This window comes from Onychomys torridus, chromosome 16, assembly GCF_903995425.1.
Source record: "Onychomys torridus chromosome 16, mOncTor1.1, whole genome shotgun sequence".
In the NCBI taxonomy this organism is placed as follows: Eukaryota; Metazoa; Chordata; class Mammalia; order Rodentia; family Cricetidae; genus Onychomys; species Onychomys torridus.
Genome location: NC_050458.1, coordinates 53,504,056 through 53,519,517, shown reverse-complemented (window position 1 = coordinate 53,519,517; position 15,462 = coordinate 53,504,056). Strand labels below are relative to the sequence as shown.

The 15,462-nt window shown below is 48.2% G+C and overlaps 1 protein-coding gene across 4 annotated transcripts in view; it reads left to right on the top strand.

Moving 5' to 3' along the window:
- Brd1 (bromodomain containing 1) overlaps nt 1–12,424 on the top strand; it is a 44,165-nt gene extending 31,741 nt beyond the window's left edge. For 3 of the 4 annotated variants that reach the window (XR_004946771.1, XM_036208148.1, XM_036208149.1), the window contains exons 9-13: nt 7,719–7,854; nt 8,485–8,612; nt 9,763–9,872; nt 10,074–10,228; nt 11,249–12,424. Coding sequence is in view for 3 of the 4 variants with exons in the window: in XM_036208148.1 (XP_036064041.1) it covers nt 7,719–7,854; nt 8,485–8,612; nt 9,763–9,872; nt 10,074–10,228; nt 11,249–11,432 (713 nt within the window). In the remaining variant the exon portion in view is untranslated. Of the gene's footprint in view, nt 1–7,718; nt 7,855–8,484; nt 8,613–9,762; nt 9,873–10,073; nt 10,229–11,248 lie in introns of those variants that run through there. The other variant, XM_036208150.1, reaches the window with a different exon arrangement.
- The last annotated feature ends 3,038 nt before the right edge of the window (nt 12,425–15,462 follow it).

Here is a 15,462-nt window from a genome sequence, read left to right as displayed (position 1 = left end):
CTGTGTGCAGTGTCAAAGGACTTAGATGGCCCTTGCCTTCCAGCTTTGCAAAAATCCTCTCTCCCGTGGACTGGTTCCACTCTGTATGCAGCTCTCCTTGGTAGACATCCCATGACTTGGGCACTTCAGCATCTTGAGATCTCAAACACAATCCAGGCTTCACTTTGACAGCTTTTCTTTCACACTAGCCTTTCTGGACCTCCCCATGGCAGGGGTTCCTCTGGGCCACACACCTGATCTCAGAGGCTTTCCTTAGCAGAGGAGGAAGAGTTCACAGTTCCTTACTCCTGTATCTTCAAGACTAAAGTCAGAACCACCAGGCTGAAGAACTAAATTAGGCTGCCAGCTTGGGATGGGACCTGGCCCTGCTTGAATTACATAGGCATAAGCTTTGGTTTGCTGTTGGCTCTTTAGGAACGGATAATTCCTTAGCCCCCGCCTCCCCCCCCCCCCCCCCCCCACACACACGTTGCAGGATTAGCTGCAGCATCTCATCCTAAGGACAGCACTCCTTTATCTCGTTTCCCCTGTGTACTTCAGCACGAGCCTTGGCTCCAGTGTTAACTTTTGTGGTGTCCTTGTTCTCCCCAAACTGTACTTTTTCTCTCACTTGCTTCTTTTCATTCTAGACATACATAGGAGTGATTACTAGAAACTATGTAACAGAGTCATCAGTAGGTGAAATCTCTGCCCCAAACAGTCCCACACTTTAATTTAGTCTCAGGCTGACTCTTAAGACAAGGACGAAGCAGCTACAGTCTGCCAAAATATCACAAGAATGGTCTTTAGCCCAGTTGCTAACGTTTTCCCACTCTGAAACCTCTTGAACTGGGCCTCCATAGTCTGTCTACACTGCTCTCGGGGCTACTGTCTTCTGAGCTTCTATTAGGGTGGCTATTAAGCCCTACTTAGAGCGTTCAACTCTTTTTCTAGTCCAAAGTCCTGGAGTCTTCCGTAAAAGTCCAACAAGCATCATGGTCAGGCCTGTCCCAGTGATACCCAAGTCCTGATACCAGCTCTGCCTTAGTGACTTTTTATTGCTGTAAAGAGTAACTTGTAAAAGAAAGCATTTAATTTATGGCTCGTGGTCCCGAGGGTTAGAGTCCATCACCATCATGGTTCTGGAGAATTAGCTGAGAGCTTGTATCTGATCCACAAGCATGAGACAGAGAGAAGGAGAAGCTTAGGCAGAATGCTAGAGAGCTGTGGCCTGTAAGTGACAGGAATGGCTCAAGGCACACAAGTCTGATGCTCCATGGTATAAAATTTGTGAAGAGTGATTTTTGGTACAAAAGAACTCTTCACAAATTTTATTTCTTTTGTGTGTAGGATGCTGGGGAGTACCCCCCCTCCACATGCATGGTACTGCAGATTGATTGACTGCAGGCTCTTGTGGCAAGCTGTATACCATGGAGCCCTTTTTATTTTTTATGTTTATTTACTTGTGTGTTTGCGTACATGCTACAGTATATGTGTAGGTCAGAAAATTCTCTCTACCATGTGAGTCCCAAGGATGCATCAGACTTGTGTAGCAAGTACCTTTTTACTGACCCACCTTGCTGGCCCCTTTTTCAACATTTTGAGACAGACTGGCCTTGAGCCATTCCTGTCACTTACAGGCCACAGCTCTCTAGCATTCATTCTGCCTAAGCTTCTGAAGGAGCTGAGGTCACAGGCCTGTGCTAACAGGCCCAGCTAATTTAATTTTTATTTCGTACTCAGTAATTTCACAGAAACTTTTCTTCCAATGCCCTCTTATTTTGATGAGTTGACAATAGCATTTTAAAATTTGATAAAACCCTGTTTCTTTTTTTAAAAAAATAATTTATTTTTATTTTATGTGCATTGGTGTTTTGACTGTATGAATGTCTGTATGAGGGTGTCTGATGCCCTGGAACTGGAGTTACAGACAGTTGTGAGCTGCCAGGTGGGTGATGAGAATCAAACATGGGTCCTCTGGAAGAGCAGGTAGTGCTCTAAACTGCTGAGCCATCTCTCCAGCCCCTGATTAAAACCCAGTTTCTGTGAAGCATTTCAATATGCCACTGGAAGTAAAGACTGAAGCTGAAGTTGTTTGACTTCTTGGGAGTTTCTGTAACTATAGATTGAGCTTTTCCTAGCCACGTTTAGTGAAGGACTCTGGTGCCTTTTTGAGTTCACTGGAAACCCTTCCTGTGTTGCTTAAACTCGTCACGGTATGCTGTGTTCTGGTGCTGGGAGATTGCTCAGTGAGTGTCTCAGTACCAGCTGACATGTGTACACAGGATGGAGTGGAAATGGCTTTATACCTCCTCAGGGTTCCTATCTATCAGCAACAGAAAGTCTGTTGACCCTGCAGGACACTGTGGGAAAAGCTCTCACCGTGTAGTGGCTGTCCAGAGCCCTTGCTGTGTATGTGGCATCTTCTGCCAGGCAGCCCAGTTGGCCATAAGGGCTCTGCTAGACCATTTGTCACCTGTGGGCTGTTAACCGTGGAGTTCATGAGATGTTACTTGTTTGTACATCTGAATGGAGTTCTTTTTGGGTGCTCAGTGATAACGGTGAGTCCCAAGCAGTCTTAACTATAGACCTTTAGGACATGTGACCCTGGTGCCTTTGATCTTGACTGAAATGGAGATTTCTGCTTTCTTATTCCAGAATGGCAGTAGATTTCAGTGGATGCATGGTGAATTCCTAAACGCACTCCTGAGCAGCTGGGAGCCTTATTAGCACTAAGATCTGACCCTCAGGAGCAGGAGGCGTCCATGGGCCAGGCACGGGCTGAATGGCCCATCCTACCATCGGTGCTGGCTGCGCCTCCACCTGAACCTTCTGGTGCTCTCTGCGCACCTGGATTTCTTGTTCCAAGTTGCAGTTCTTCGCTGTTTGAGGACTTGGAGTATTCAGAACCTTCTGATCTTTCCCAGTTCATCTGGCACTGTGAACGTGTAGGGACTTCTCTGGTGCTCCTCAGTGCACTGCAAGATTCCAAGTTAGATTAAGTCCGGACTCATTTACTTTAAAACTGCCTACCCACAGGGCTCACTGGCTCATTGCCTGCACGATGGGCAGAACAGGCAGGACACGTGGGCAGTGCAGAGCATGGTGTGACTGATTTTATGATGTCATATTTTTTGGAGCTGGCTCTGTGTCGTAGATTCTTTACTCTGCCTGTTTGTTTATTTCCATCAATGGACCATCAGGCCAGGACCTGTGTCACCTCTTAAAGTACTCCTGGTGTGGAGATTCTCATTGAAATGGGTGGTGGTGAGCAAGTGAAATGTCTCCCATGGCCATAGACTGTTGAGGGAGGAGATGATTCCTGCCCTTGCAGTCAGACTAAATGGTTCTATTTTCCAGGTTCTCAGTTAACCACTAATGTGCTTGGGTAGCTCACTCTTTGGATCCTAATCCTTTTCTTCTAACCTCGACTTGGATTGGAGTTCTGCTAAGTGGCCTCTTGGAATGCAAAGCCCTCACTGCCTCCTTGCCTTGCTCCTAGTGGAGGATCACATTGGAACCGCCTGTTGAGCCATCCTTTAAACAGACTCTCAGACACCTACCCTTGGAGGAGATCTCTCTCCCTGGCCAGCTCACCCCTCTCTAAGTCAGCCCAGCAGTGAGAGCATCTGGTGCCTGAGCAGATGTTTCGGCGCCTCAGTTCTTCCTGGTGGATAGATAAGAAGGAATGCCTAATGCTGTAGCAGAACCTGCCGTAGCTTGAACAACATAATCCAACAGTTTGAGCCACGTCCTGAGCACGTCCAAAACCGCCCTGTGATGACTGGGGGCTCTGGTTAGGGCAGCCTGGGCTAGGTGTCTGCAGGGACGGCCTCAAATGAGGCTTAACTAGAGCTCCTTACTTGGCTGTTAGCGTCTTTTATTTCTTTGTCTTCTGCCTGATTTCCCTTCTTTTTTTTTTTTTTTTTTTTTTTTTTTCAGTTTCTCTTGGATTATTAAGCATTGTTAGTCTGTTGGTAGCTGTGTGAATGTCTGCTGAGCCAACTGAGAAGTCCTGCTGGAATTGCCCTTTAGTGGGCATTTTGGCCTGGCCTCTGACCTGTCTTGGCTTTTCATAGACCATACTCAGGAAAAGTGGGTGGCGGGTGGGGTAGTATTGTTTGCTGTGCTTTTATTGAAAGGTCAAAAGATATGCCAGTGTGGTTCTTTAGGAGAAAACAAGTAAAGTGTCATGGGGATATTAGATACTTCTGCCACCACCCTGAAGTGGTTGCATTCCTAGCCTGGGGCACAGTGTTCAGCATGGGACACAAGCTTGTTGATGTGCAGTAGGTGGGAACAAGTTGGAGCTTTGGGCAGCGTGATCCTGTGCTGTCATGTTTCAGATGGACTCTGAGGTAGTAGCTGGTGGTGGGAGTAGCAGCAAGGATGCATGCAGTGGCCACACTCTCAGGCACATCTCCTAGGCCATGTGGTGTCAGTAGAGGGTGGAAGAGCCTGGTCAATCCAGTTTACCAGGAAGGCCTGATAGTCTCATTTGGCCACAGCCTTGTGGGCTCGTGGCCTTGTGCAGGTTGGGAGCCCAGGATAGAAAGGATGTATCCCTGCTCTCCCACTTTCATGCCTCAGCTTTGCATGTAGACCACCTGAGACTTCTCCCTGGCCTGCGGGTGTGAGCTTTTCAGAGTGGAACCCAGGCACCTCTGGGGTCCTTTACTGGCCACTCTGTGTACCCCAGTTGTCCTGCAGGAAACCTGGGCCAAAGGGGAGCTTTCAGAGAAACTGGTAGTTAAAAGCCTGGGGCTGGGCACACTTTGGGGCTTAGCTGCAGTGACACATTTGTGGTGTCCTCTGGGCTTGAGCAAGGTGTTTGGGCTCTGCCTTAGCCTTTGGAGACTTCAGAACTCTCTGCAGCATGTGCTTGGGGTCATTGGCTCTGTCTAGGGGTCATCTCATCTTTCTGTTTGATTGTCAAGGGCGGCGGGGATGTGTATGATCTTAGACAGTAAGCCTCAGAGCCAGGAAGATACTTTGTTCCCCATCCTACAGCTGATGGGAGAGACAGTAGAGCAAGTGGATCACAAAGGAGGTAGAGGCAGTGGCTGCAAGAGCTTTTCAAGCTTGGGGTCTCTGGCTCACATTGCTTCTCAGGACATGTTCAGGCCTTGGAAACCCTTAAGAATCTGGTTGGGCCATTAACACCTTTGTCCTATTTGGGCTGCTGCACCCCTGGAAAGCAGGCCTGGAGAGCTGCTTTGTTCTGCAGGCCCCAGGGGTCCCAGGGGTCTTTCCTGGAAGCTTCTCAAGTTTCACAGGGGCTGTGCCAGCTTCTTTTCAAGGTGGTGTGTGTTTTTATGTAATGTGTGAAAAAGTTTGTGTGGACTTGGGAGCCCAGATGCAGTGTGCCCTGATAATTAAACTCTTGGGAAAACTAGAGAGAGACATTTAATCATATTTTTTCCGTCCCAGAATTATAAACCTTAGTTTTTCCTCTTTTTCTTCTGGGGGCTGTTTAGGCCCCAGCAAGGCACCTTGCTGTGGCTATCCTCGTGGGGAACACCAAATGTACATGTGATGTGCTGCTGGGTCCTGTACTGGGCTTTCTTCCTAGGATAGAGATGCCAGTGATGGGGACCTGCTTGTCCAAGACCTTCAGACTTCTCAGACCTGTCTGCTATTGCCTGCTCAGCCTTTCAATGGCAGATAATTCTGGGCTTGCAGTCTTCCCTATAATTCTGGGTCCTGGAGCAAGGACTTTGCCTCTCTGTCAGTCCATCCGGGTTGGGAGGGCGGCCTGTGTTGAATCTGCTGACCCAAGTCAGTGGGTGTTGTCCCCTCCCCCCAAAGGCAGCAGCATATTCCTTCGCATCTAAGAACTCTTGAGCCTTGAGGCCCTTTAAGAGTAGGGTGTGGCTTCTTCCCTGTCCTGTGCCTTCTGCTTTGCCATTGATCAAATACGAAGCTTCTCAGAGGCCTTGTCAGCATAGGCAGGTCCTTTTCACAGGTGTAATGGGGGGAATGCAATGAAAACCTTGTTTCTAGACAGTCACTTCAAATACCGCTAAGAAAATGTTAAGTTTACATTTTACTTTGAAAATAGTTGTTCACATTTTTTAAGGATATGGGAAGATGGGCATGTATGAAAAAAAGTATTGCCAGTCTCCCATTTCTGTCCCCTTCCTGTCTCGAGCTGGTACAGCCAGAAGGAGCCAGGCAAGCATACACCCTGGGGGCATGAGCCTTCTGATTCAGGAGTTGTGCCTTTTTTTTTTTTTTTATTTCTACTTACTGATTTAAATGGAAGGTTAGACTTCTTGGGAGGAATATGGTGGTTTCGTTGACACAGATTTGTCTTTATTAAAATACTTTTCAAATATCAAGATGATGTGGTTGTGTTTGTCTAGACATTCATTTATCTGGTCACCAGTGTGGTTCAGGTGTCTGTGGGGAGGTGTGTAGTAGTAGTAGTTTGCCTCAGTCGGGGCAGAGCTCCAAGAGCTTTGGCGCTTGGGGACATGAGGATTGTTCAGGTGCCTCAGGCCTACACCTCCCTCCCTCCCTTCCTCCCTCCCTCCCTCCCTCCCTCCCTCCCTTCTTCCCTTATTTATTTATTATATATACAGTGTTCTGTCTGCAGGCCAGAAAAGGGAACCAGATCTCATTACGGATGGTTGTGAGCCACCATATGATTGCTGGGAATTGAACTCAGGACCTCTGGAACAGCCAGTGCTCTTAACCTCTGAGCCATCTCTCTAGCCCAGCTTTCTAGTTTTAAAGTGTTTCATTCAGCATTTTAAAAAAGTTATTGTTGTTGGGCGGTGGTGGCACATGCCTTTATTTAATCTCAGCAATTTGGGAGGCAGAGCCAGGCGGATCTCTTGAATTCGAGGCCAGCCTGGTCTACAGAAAAAGATCCAGGACAGACACCAAAACTACATGGAGAAACCCTGTCTCAAAAAACAAAAAGGTCTTATCAACACCTATGTTTTGAGACACACACACACACACACACACACACACACACACACACACACACACACACACACGTTGCTGGTGAAATCCAGGGCCTACTTGTCCTGGTTGGGTTATTTGTGGTTTTTTTTTTGGGGGGGGGGGGGTTTGCTTTTAAAACTTAATTTTCTATTGATCATTCTCTAATGTTCACAGGTATTAATGTAGAAATTCCACCACTCTAGGGTACTGGAGGGCCCTTGTCTAGACACCACTCATTCCTTGTGGAGTGGACAGTCAGGCTTTGTTGGAAGCTCACGGAAGTGCATGTGATGTGTTACTTTGGGGAGTGGTAACAGACTCTTTTGCTTTGCATTCATGGAACTTGTTGAAATTACATGTTGAGTGTGTAGAACTGCCTTGACTGTTCTTACCATGATCTGTTGTGCTTTTTCCACTCAACAGTGTGTCTGCGAATGAGAACAAAGATTCTGGTTTTTCTGTACAAAATGTTCTTTGTGGGGCTAGAGATGTAACTCAGGTGGTGGAGTGCTTAGCTGGCATGCACAAAACCCTAGCTTTGATCCCCAGCACCACATGAACCACGTGTGGTAGCTCATGACTAATCCTAGCATTCAGGAGGTTGGAAGCATTAGGATCAGGAATTCAAGAGCAACCAGGGCTCCAAGAGACCCTGTCTTACAAAAACAAAGTTATTTGGAAAATATATTCTAATTTTAAAGAAGACAGAAGTGTAGGAATAAGTTGGGCTTGAGCAGCTGTTTGGGGGTAGATGACCATGCATCTGTCTGCTTCTTGTTTTCCAGGTCTCACCAATGGCTTTGGGGGTACCCGAAGCGAGCAGGAGCCGGGCAGTGGCCTGGGGAGGAGAGCTGCTCCCCGACGGCGCTGTGCATCTGAATCCAGTATCTGTTCCAGCAACAGCCCACTCTGCGACTCAAGGTAGGTCCTGTTCTCTGGGGCAGGGATGTGGCTTTCATCTGAAGACCTCTTGAGAAAGGCTTCCCTAGAGTTTAGTTGATATGTGTGCTCTGCCGGTCAGGGAAAGTTTCTTAGGAGATAAATTCATCTGCTTGCCAGAATTTAACTGGAAGTCAGAAGTAAATCTATATAAAAGGTTACTCTAAGTTAGTGTATAATTAACTTGCACTTTATACTTTCCACTCCCCAAGTCTTTCTCTTACTGAGATTGTGGTCTGCATAGCCCTGCCTGTTTGTTCTGTGGCGACCACTGTGTGGGTTGGGTAAGGGTAGCCCGAGGACCCTCATTGGGACAGGCTCACTTTTCATGGTTCTCCTATACCCTTGGCAGCCTGGCACCTGACGCAGGATGAAGCCATAGGCAGGGGGCTCTTTTTTTTTTGTTTTGTTTTGTTTTTCGAGCCAGGGTTTCTCTGTGTAGCTTTGCACCTTTCCTGGAACTCACTAGGTAGCCCAGGCTGGCCTCGAACTCACAGAGATCCGCCTGCCTCTGCCTCCCGAGTGCTGGGATTAAAGGCGTGTGCCACCACCACCCGGCAAGGGGCTCTTAACTGTAGTCTGTTTGACTCACCTCTGCTTTTTCTTCCCAAGTTTTAGCACACCCAAGTGTGGACGAGGGAAGCCTGCCCTTGTGCGAAGGCATACACTAGAAGACCGCAGTGAGCTCATATCCTGTATTGAAAACGGGAACTATGCTAAGGCGGCCAGGATTGCAGCTGGTGAGTTGCGATACCCTTTTTTTTTTTTTTTTTTTTTTGGGTGGGCATTTTGGAATACAATGGCTGGAGAGGTGAGGTCTCCCAGAACAGAGTCTGGTCTTGGTGACTTGGGGCTGTGAGTCAAGCCCTCACATTTGAGAAGAGGTGTGGAGTTATGCTTATCCACCAGAGTGTTGCTGTACAGGGGTTTAGGCCTGTCCTGGGCTGCATTGTATGACGGAGTCTATGGGGAAGGAATGACTTTGCCGTTCACTTGGTTCTGCATAGTTCCTGATCATCAGATTTGTCCAGGCCAGAATCTGTCCAGGCTGTCTGCTTTGATAACTGAATGCCACAGCAGGGTGGTCATTCCTAGCTTCAGGCCACAGTGTAAGGGAGGGGGGCCTGCTGGGCTGTTGCTGTTTATACTTTTCTGTCAGAGTGGGCCAAGCCAGCTCCAAGGATAGAAGCACCTGTTATTGCTGGGGCTTTGGTGGGGCCATTTCTGTGAAGGCAGCTGAGCACTGTGGGTGTCAGGGCAGAGACCTGAAGATGGCAAGGGCCTGAGACTGCAGGGAATCTGGTGTGGCCATATGGGCTACATTGGTGTGGTGGGCATGCGGGAGGTTCTGAGCATGGAGAGCTAATGTGCTCTTTTGTTGCTTGTGAGGGGGACCAGGGACTAGTTGGATACTTCTTACCTGCAGTATTCAATGGGGGCCTGAACATGGTGAACTCCTGGGGTGTGTTTTGGGCTGCTGGATGTACTCAATGAGGCTTGGAAGAGCAAGGTGGTGGTGGAGCAAGCCAGGACTTGGGCTTAGGTTTTTGGTTGTGTAATAGGCATCTGATACATGCCAAGGAACCCATCTTTAGAATTCAAGTGTGGTGAGATATTGGGGACCTGGAGTCATTCATAGGCCTTAGAGCTGGGGAGGGTGGGAGGCTGGGAGACCTTTGACAGGCTTCTAGGCCTGACTTTCGCAGGAGGTAATCTGCCTTTCCTGGACTGAGGTGGTGCTATGAGACTGTCCTGCTCCAGTAGCTAGGGAAGCTGGGGTCTGGGTGGGGGCTTTTATCAGCCCTCAGGCTTTGTGGCTATGCTGGGTATGTTGGGGGTATGTTGGGGGTTCTCCTGCTGGTCCTGATTCTGGGGTTCCTCTTTTTCTAGAGGTGGGACAGAATAGCATGTGGATTTCCACGGATGCTGCTGCCTCTGTCCTGGAGCCCCTGAAAGTAGTATGGGCCAAGTGCAGCGGCTACCCCTCCTACCCAGCACTGGTGAGTCTGGAGGTCATGAGTAGGGTCTTCTGGTGGGACCTGGGATGGGGCCCCAGTGCATGCTCTGTACCTTGCAATTCCGTGCTGCCAAGGGTGTATGTATGTTGTCATGACTCTCGAGGCAGGTGTGTGAGTGGCTGCTACAGGCATGTGGCTCTGAGTTTGAGAATACTTTGAGTGACTAGAGCATGTCCTTGGCAGATCATTGACCCCAAGATGCCACGAGTGCCTGGCCACCACAATGGTGTCACCATCCCCGCTCCACCCCTGGATGTGCTGAAGATCGGTGAGCACATGCAGACCAAGTCTGAGGAGAAGCTGTTCCTTGTTTTGTTTTTCGACAATAAGAGAAGCTGGTGAGTGTGGTGTCTAGGGAGGGCTCTGCAGCAGGCAGAGCTGAGTCCTTGTAGTGCCAGGGCCTGGCTTAACCCATGCTGAGTCAGGGTGTCTCCAGGAGTCTGTGTCCTGGTTCTTGTCTGTCGAGAAGGGCACTGTCCAGTGACCTCAAAGGGGTTGTGGATGTTGGTTCCTTCACATCCGACAGCTCCTATCACTTAACCAGATCCCTGGATGGCTCAGCCTGTCGCTGTTTCTTGCTCCAGGTTCCCTTGCATGGGCTTTCTGACCCTACTGCTCTGCTAGGACACAAGTTTCACCCCCTTCCAGAGTTCTCCTGTCCTGCCTTCACCCAGAGCTACTGAGACCCCTGTTATGCCATGGTCAGATCCTAGATTGAGTGTTACCTGCTGACATCTGACCACATTTAGTTGAGTCCAGAACTTTCCTATGTGGCCCTTTATGATTGGGAGTGCTTAGGAGTAGGAGGAGCTTCACTGCCCTCTGTGGAGTGGGCACTCTTGGGGACTCACCAGGTCCCCTGTGGTCCTCTTTCTTCCCTCCCTGGCATTCATCAGTGAGGCGTACACTGGCCTTGCTCACTTGATGGTCCTGTTTCTAGAGTCTTCCTAGGGTGCCTCCTTACTCTGCTCCAGGGTTCACTCCACCCATGTTATGTGCACACATCTGTTCGTCTTTATCCCTTGTGTGCATGTGTGTGTGCCTGGGCTCACCTTGTGTATCACACATGTGTATTCTTGGGCTTCCCTGTATGCACAGCTACATGCTCCCAACTTACCTCCATAGCCTCTTGGATATGTTGGGTGGGGAAAGAGGGTTGTATCATGTTTTTTTCTGCCCTGCGTGAGTCCAGGGCTAGGTGGACACCCTGTGTACCCCAGTCATCTTGTCTGAGGCCCAGCACGTGGGGATCTTGGGTTGTGTACTGCCAGATTCCTTCTTATGCACAGGGGCTGGTGGTTGGTGGACCATACTGAGAATGGGTTGGTGGTTCTTATGCTCTGTCTTCTCTCTAAAAGGCAGTGGCTTCCCAAGTCCAAGATGGTTCCGCTTGGTGTTGATGAGACCATCGACAAGCTGAAAATGATGGAAGGGAGGAACTCCAGCATCAGGAAAGCTGTGCGGATTGCATTTGATCGAGCCATGAATCACCTGAGCCGGGTCCATGGGGAGCCAGCCAGTGACCTCAGTGACATTGACTGAGGTGGCTTCCAGCAAAGCCACAGCCAGCTGGGAGCCTTGTCCATAGTGTTAATAAGCTGTACATGTTTGTATATTGTTCAGAACTTAACTTATTCTGATTTTCTAGGTGTAGTTCTTTAATTCTTTTTCCCCAGGGAGGGGGAGGTTTCACTTCCAAGTTTTCTATGAAACCATCTTGTCTTGGCGCTTTGCAAGTGGGGCAGGCGTGTTCCGAGCAGTGCGGTGTGGGTGTCCCACTGGTGGTGCCGCGGCCTCACTTACTTTAATCTGTAGGTTTTTTTTTTTTTTTTTTTTTTTAAGACTTTTGAATGTTTAATAATTTTGTAGATCATGCTCTTTACACAGAGTACCGCTTATTTAATAAGACGGGATGTAAATTTACAATGACAAATGTGTATTTTAAGAAAGAAAATGACATTATTTTGAATGGTACTTTGTGCAAAGAGGGAATAAATTTATGCTGTGTGCATCACTTGCAAATCACCAAAAAATGTCCCGCCAGCTGCTGCCGGGCAGGGCCCGTTCTCATCCTTCTGTCTGCCCTGAGTCTCCTGCTCCGCCCTGACTCCTGCAGGCGTGCCTCCCAGCGGGTTATTTATTGTAGAAAGTGTACTCATTTGCTTTATAATGAAAAATAAATTTGCAAAGGTATATTGATATGCATTTTTATACAGGCACATAAAAATTCAACTTTGGTGTGGGAGCAGAATGTGTTGTGTGGTTATATACATGACTGGCCTGTGTGTACTTTGATTTTGTAACTTGTAATCTTTTGTTTACAATGAGGGGCTTTCTGTAACTTGTTTTAATTTAGAACACTTTGGTAGCAATAGACCTTTGGATACATTTTTGTATGGTACATGTGATGTATATAGAATTAGTACTTTATTTTTATTTTTAAGAGGTAAAGCATTATGTTAGGGGGGAAAAGGCAGGGTGGGTTTCCAAATTTGCATTTTTATATTAAAAATAAAGTGAAGATTTGGACAGTGTGGCCCTCTCATTCCTGCATCCCTAGGAGGCTGGGTGAGCTGTAGCCTGAGATGTATGAGGGCATTGGGGCCTTGCGTGGGTGGTGTGACCAGGTAGATGACACACTTGATCTTAACAATTCACCTGGGATGGCATTATTTATTATTTTGCCTAATCATATTTTTATTTTAAAGCTAAATAGTTACTAAAAAATTTAAATGTTCTTTTAAGTCTACATGTTTGTAATATCTCCATAGAAACTTGAAAATAAAAAGTCTTCCTTTGGTAGTTCTTGTCCCGTGTTTGGCAGATGCTCACGTGCCCAGCATCCTTTCCCACCTCTGTGAGGAAGACTGGAGTGGACCAAGGCCTCCAGACTGTGTGTGTGCTCACGGTGGGCAGACGCTGTTGGCTCTCCGCCTGTTGTCGGCTGCTTCCAACCTGGCCTCCTACTGTCGAGTCTGGTTTGAGCTGTGGCTGACCTTTGTCCAGGGGTCGCCTGTGGCGTGGAGCTGGTGCACTTGTGGGTATGAGCTGCTGCAGGAGTATGGCTTGGTGCCATTCATCATCCCTGGTTCCGAGGAAGCCAGGGCAAAGTGTCCCCACCTGAGCGATTGTCGGAACTCTTCCAGAGCTAGCCTGACATTTCCCAGCTTCCATTTCCTGTCTCTCCAGCTCCCTTTTCCAGATCTCACCCTGTACCCCCTGTGGTGTTTGGCCACTTACTCCAGTCTCTCCAGAACGTCCCCTGACAGCAGTGCTTTTGTAGGTATCAGGTAGACCAGGTGACTGACTGGTCACCCTGGGGTCCAACAGGCATCATCAGTCCTGGAGGAGGCAGCAGTGTGAGCACCCTCCCTGGTGAGTAGCAAGTCTCGTACTGACTGACTGAACCCTTAAGAGTGTCTCTTGAGTTGGCCATCATGGACCTGGCTGTGTAGTACCAGGGAGTACGTTTTTGTGCCTCAGGAGGACCTCACTGTCCCGCTACACCCCCGGCCTCAGTTCTGGGACTGAGACTTAAGCTGCTTTAAAAAAAATGTTTTCGAGGCAGAGGCAGGCGTATCTCTGTGAGTTCGAGACCAGCCTAGTCTACAGAATGAGTTACAGGATAGGCTCCAAAGCTATACAAAAACAAACCCTGTCTCGAAAAAACAAAAATGTTCTTGAATTATGATTTTAAAAGAAATCTTGAATTCTGTGTGTGTACACAACAAACTGACTTTACCCACCTCCATTTCCCTCCTCTCTCTCTTACCATATCCCCCAAACAGGTCCATGTTTCTCTCCCTCACCAGTGGGAACACCCTCAAAAAAGTTCCTCCTCCAGCAGCTGTTCACTGTCGGCAGCTCCTCGGTAAGGAGTGGGGCTGGAGATCACTGGCCTCATCTATACTGGGATGTTGCTGGGTGTTGTCAGCCACAGCTGGCTGCCATGGGTCCATGGGTGTGATTTGTCATGTCCAGAAGACAGCATCTCACAACACTGAGCTGCTTCATGTAGCTTACATTCCTTGCGTTCTTTTCCTCATCTCTTCCACGATGTTCCCTGAGCCTTGGGGTGTGAGGGTGTGTTGTGTGGTCCTGTTTCGGGCTGAGGACTCACTCTCCTCTCAGTACTTGGACTAGCTCATTGTGTTTCTCCATGGACATCAAAGAGAAGTGGCTGTGGCTAAGGCTGAACAGCCCGGGTCCTGAGTCAGATTCAGCCCCCCTACTGTGGTGTTTGGGCTTCTGGCTTGGTTTAGGTTCTTATTACTATGAAGAGACACCATGACCATGACCACAGCCGCCCCCCCCCCCCCCCCCCACACACACACAGGGTTTCTCTGTAGTTTTGCAACTTTCCTGGAACTCACTCTTGTAGCCCAGGCTGGCTTCGAACTCACAGAGATCCACCTGGCTCTGTCGCCCGAGTGCTGAGATTAGAGGTGTGCGCCACCACGGCCCAGCTTTTTTTTTTTAAACCTTTCTAGATCGTTATTGGGAGGGAGGGAGGGAGAGAGAGAGAGAGAGAGAGAGAGAGAGAGAGAGAGAGAGAGAGAGAGAGAGAGAACACGTGCGGAGGGAGAGGACAGACGGAAGGAAAGAGTGCGGAAAAAGCCACGGCAACTCTTACAAATAAAAACATTGAATTGAGGGTGGCTCCCTTATAGTTTTACAGGTTCCATTCATTATCATCAGGATGGGGAGCTTGGCGGCTTGCAGGCAGATGTGGTGCTGGAGCTGAGAGTCCTACATCTTGACTCGGGCAATAGGAAGTTGACACACTGGGTGGCATCCTGAGCATATGAGACCTCAAAGCTGGCCCCCACAGTGACACACTTCCTCCAACAAAGCCACATCTCCTAATAGTGACACTCCCTTTGGGGGCCATTTTCTTGCAAACACCACAGCTTCTCTTAATTTATGCCATGTAGAAAAATGGAGCTGGTTGGTCCTCCTCTTGAAGGATGCAGGTCATCTTCCTCTTCTTCATACACTTGATTCTGTGAAGATGCAATCATGACACTTTAGCACTTAGTTGCCTCCTGAATTAGCAAAATTTGCAGACCCAAGACACCAAACTAAGATGCTGTTGATGTGTGACAGTTCCATAGTGAAACTCACTGTGTGTGCTAACTTGAATTTTTTTGAGAGATGCAAACTGGACCACCCATGAGACGTGAAGCCCACACAGTTCGGCTCACATGCATTAAAGACAACAAACAAAAGCCTAGGTTTCTACTTAGTTTTAAAAATCATGGTGAAGGGGCTGGAGAGGTGGCTCAGTGGTTAAGAACAGTTATGGTGGAGGACCTGGCTTTGATACCCAGCCTCCACATGGCAACTCATAATAAACCTGGCATCCAACACCCTCACCCTTTTCTGACCGCCATAGGTATCAGGCACCCATATAGTACACATACATACTTAAAGGCAAAACACTCAAAGTAGTAAAAATAACTTTTTAAAGTGTAAAAACAACAGACTGAAAAAAAAGTATAATTTTTTTTTTTTTCCAGAGTGACTATAAACAAAATAGTTGATGTGGCTTTCTGTCCCGACCTGGCCTCAC